At 38.0% G+C, this 4,421-nt stretch overlaps 1 protein-coding gene across 1 annotated transcript; it reads right to left on the reverse strand.

The window, feature by feature from the left end:
- Positions 1-665: 665 nt before the first annotated feature.
- Positions 666-2,999, reverse strand: LOC123974116 (probable 2-ketogluconate reductase). Its single transcript, XM_046054552.1, has 6 exons — positions 2,987-2,999; positions 2,321-2,702; positions 1,642-1,813; positions 1,140-1,318; positions 957-1,053; positions 666-822 (listed from the first exon to the last, which is right to left on the reverse strand). The coding sequence occupies exons 1-6, from the start codon at positions 2,987-2,989 to the stop codon at positions 666-668; spliced, it is 990 nt and encodes a 329-aa protein (XP_045910508.1). The 5' UTR covers positions 2,990-2,999.
- Positions 3,000-4,421: the final 1,422 nt, after the last annotated feature.

Consider the following 4,421-nt stretch of genomic DNA (forward strand, 5'->3'; position numbering starts at 1 on the left):
TCCCATCTGAGCCTTTGTTTGAGTTCCTGGACTCTGTTGGTGCATCTCAAGTCTATTATTTGTTGTTTCCTTGCTCCTCAATCCTCACATGAACCTTAAGTTGCTAATTTCTCTAAAAACACATTTCCTCGTTTCTTCCCTCCTTGCATGGTTTCCTTGCGTCTTTCCATGCATCCCGGTGGGCAGGACAAAGACGCAAGTGAGGGAAATGTGGATGCAGTTAAGAGACTAGGGATGCACCCTGATTCTGTCTAATCCCTGTCAGTTAATTTTGCCCTTTTTGTGATGGATCACCTGGTTCTGACTTGCCTGTTTTCTGGAATAAACCTTTGAATGCTACCCTGATGGTTTGTGTTGTGCTTGTGGGTTCTTACCTGTTCTGGGGCAGTGTGTGTTAGAAAAACAAAAGTGAACAGTGGGGAATTCAATCATTTTAAATAAAATGATTATTTTCTATAGTATTTTACTTCAAGACATTTTTGTCATTCTGAATGGGCTGCTGTTGTAAAGTGTGTTGAGAGACACTTGGTGTGAGTTTAAATAAACTGACTTGTTTCAACTGCTTATGTTGACATTTTATTTTTTTAAATATCTTAAACTATGAACACTTCAGCACACCCACTGCAGAAAGATAACAATGATGGTGCAGTTTGTGAACACTTTGGTCAGTGATGCTTGACTTCATTTGGAACAGGTAAGCCTTTCACTGCAGCCAGGGCATTTTCTACCATCTTCTCCACAATCCTACGAGCTGTACTGTAAGTACTGATCCCGATGTGGGGGGTGATCAACACATTAGGCAGGCCAAGGAGTGGATGATCCCTAAATAAGAAGACGCAGAAGAGCTGTTAGGAGTGAGCAGGGTATAATATACTGTATACTGTGTATCATTCTAGCTTGAGAATGTGATTCTCTTTTTGATTGGTCTCATAATGTATCTTCAATAGATATAAGACCTTGGTAAAGGTTCAGGATGAGTCACATCTATTGCCGCTTCATGAATCGTTCCAGACTGGAGAGCTTTAAATAAGGCATCTTGGTTCACAACTTGACCTGAGACATGAAAAGAGCTTTATCATTAACCTGAACCAGCAATCAGGAATCAAGGTCAATGCAGTCGCAAAACATATTGTTCCCACCTCTGCTGATGTTGACCAGTACTGCTGTGGGTTTCATGAGGGACAGCTCTCTGTGGCCGATGAGGCCTGTTGTGTCCGACGTCAATTTGACAGCTATCATGACGAAGTCTGACCTCCTCAGCAGGTCATCCAGACTGTCACAGTAACTTGCTCCAACTGCCTGTTCATCATCTGCAGTCCTGAATAGAATAACAAATGAATAAATTAACATTTTTAGTATCATACGCTCGTTGTTTTGAAATCAGCTTTATTATTTTTATTTTTTTAACACAACAAAAACATGGCTTTGGTTGGTACAGTTTACCCTGTAAAAATGCTAACTCATTAAGCTTTAGCTGGAAACTGTCACTATTTCCTGTTCAGGCGTGTTTGATTCCTGTGTGTGTGTTTGTGTGTGTGTGTGTGTGTAGTGTATTCGCACAGGGTAAAGAACCTTGTGATCAACAATGTAAAATGTCATTTGCATTCTAATTTAAAAATCGGCTCAATTTTTTTTTTTTACCTTCTGGTCCTGTTGTGATACAGAATTTTCATTTCAAATCCTTTGCTTCTTTGGGCAATCTTGTAACCAATCTCTCCCATTCCAATGATCCCTAGAGTCGACCCTGTGACTTCAACTCCCATCAGACTTTGTGGTATGTTTATGGTCTGGGGGTCCATAGATATTTGATGACCTATGAGGATAAATTAAAAAGATCTAAATAAACTGTTGCTACACCAATAGAAGGTATGCTTTCAAAAATAGACATGGTAATAGATTATATTTATCAAGTTAGTTTATTAAGTGCAAAGTGAGTGAACAGCAGAATAATCTAAATCAAATCAATATTTGGTGTGACCACCCTTTGCTTTCAAAACAGCATCAATTTATGTTGGTACACTTGCACAAAGTCAGGGATTTTTTAGACATATCATATGATTAAACAATTAAAACAAACAGGTGCTAATTATCACCATTTCAATATGTATGTTAAAATGCAATCATTAGTAACAAATATTCTGCATGTCCATCTAAAAATTGTAGATAAGTTAGGATCCATTTACTACTCTGAGATAATATATAAGCCCTGAAATTGGTATGCACACTGACACAGATGAACTTGTGTGAGAGTAAGGAGCTGTAGGTGTTGGTTATGGAATTACATGAAAATTGTTTTGCATTGGTTAACCTTTGATCTCACCCTCAAGGATCTTGCGAGCTGATGCCAGAAGCAGACCCATGGCTAAATCTGCAGTGGAGTCACTGACTACACCTGGAGTGTTGGCCACCTTTACCCCGAGACTGTTGATAAACCGCACATCCAGGTGGTCAATGCCCACCCCTCCACTCGCAACCACTTTGAGGGAGGGAAGCAATTTGAGCAACGAAGGCTCAGCTGCAGGGCAGTACTTCCACATTAACAGGGCCTGGATTTTGTGGCCATGAAGCACTGGGTTTTGTAGAAACTCTCTATAGCAGATGATTTGAAAGTGTTGCTTTACTATATCAGCTAGCTCTTCAAGGTAACCATGCTCGCCCCCTATCTCTGAGACCAATGCCCATGGTTTTTCCTCCTTCATTGCCTGGTGTGAAATAACAAAAGGACTTCATTTATTAGTTATTTGACTAAAAATAGAGAGAGTGTTTAATTAACGCAGTGAACATGCAAAAATGTTAAATTTGACAATAAGCAAGCATACAATTAAAAATATATCAAATGTAGTTTCCAATAATAAAGAATATTTTCATGGGTTTAAATATAATTGTTATTTTGACAGAAACTATCCATCCAATATTACCAAATTACACAGTTCTGTTATGAAATTACCAAAACATTGATTTAGTTAGTTTCACAAGAAAGACTCACCATTTTAACCCAAGCTTGAGTTTCAACCCTTCTGTTTCTTCAGACTGATCAGATAGAAGCTGATTGCTTGGAGGTTGTTTTGTTTTAAACCTTTTATCAATGTTGTGTCATTTTCAATGGATGAAGTTGAAAATTAAACATGGTAAACTAATGTTAAAACTATACCAAGGGTGATATTCACCTTGTGGCATAAAGAGCTGGCAGGGGGATGCTCAGTTTGTTATTAACTAATAATATATGACTACAGTACACCAGAGATAATGTTGTACTAGTATCATTAAAGTAAAGTGTGGAAGGTGCAAAATTTGAAGCATCTTTTTTTAACAGGCCCCCATTAACACTAGCTTTGTTTCTGGAGCTTTGCAGTCTTCATCAGCAGATGAAGTTATAATGTGTATTGTGCGGCTGAAAGTTCTGGGAAAAAGTCCAAGCTGCATTTATTGATGCTTTACATTTTACATTTTGTTTGGGAAAGATCATGGTCTTAGTTTAATACAAATGTCTGTAGTGACTTGAGACACATTCATAAATTTTACTGTACTGAACCAAGGAGAGACTTACACGCAGCATACGTTATGTGAAGTCGTCTAAAGTAAGAAGACAAAAGCAGTACAACATATACTGTACCTACATATGTATGGTAGTGTCTAGCAGAAATGGACTGTTAAACTGGGTTCTGACCCCAAATTGAGAACAACTGTATCACATTTTAAATGAATGAACGATACTGACTTTGATATATTTTCTGATTATTTTTGAGATCCCCGAATACCTCATGTCTATGCATACTGTGTTTGTCTGTAGACTAATGATGTGTCAAGGTCGTGTTTTTCCAGTTAAAGTAATATTTGTTGTATTTAAATGAAGCCGGACAAAGTCTGACCTCCTGAGCAGGTCATCCAGACTCTCACAGTAACTTGTTCCAACTGCCTGCTCTTCTTCACCCCTGCTGAATAGCAGTAAAGCCAACAAGAAGCAGAAGCATTGTCACACTGATTCATTTGTTAGTAATATAAATAGAACACAGGTCCATTTCTAAATTTACAGGTAGTTTCAGAGATTATGCCGGTGTTTGGTCTATACATTTCTGTGAATTGATTAGTTAGCATGGCTCTGTCAAATGTTTACAAAAGTGAAAAAAATCCATTTACCAGTACATCCAAAGTTCACTTTGGTTTTTGTACAGATGGAACAAACAAGATATGATGCGTTTATTAGTGAGCTTTAGGGGTGCTGGTGGATGGATTTTACTTTAACCTTTGGACAGAGTCAGGCTAGATTCTTATAGTTCTTGTCTTCCAGTTATGAGAAACAGAAGTAATGTATTTATTTTTCTTTGGTGAATGCAGTTCCCTTATGTAGTTTTACTATTCTTACTTCATTTCCTGTCTGTGTGTTTTCCCACCTATGTGATGTGTGATTCACCCGTCCCTCA

This window comes from Micropterus dolomieu, linkage group LG07, assembly GCF_021292245.1.
Source record: "Micropterus dolomieu isolate WLL.071019.BEF.003 ecotype Adirondacks linkage group LG07, ASM2129224v1, whole genome shotgun sequence".
Lineage (NCBI taxonomy): Eukaryota > Metazoa > Chordata > Actinopteri > Centrarchiformes > Centrarchidae > Micropterus > Micropterus dolomieu.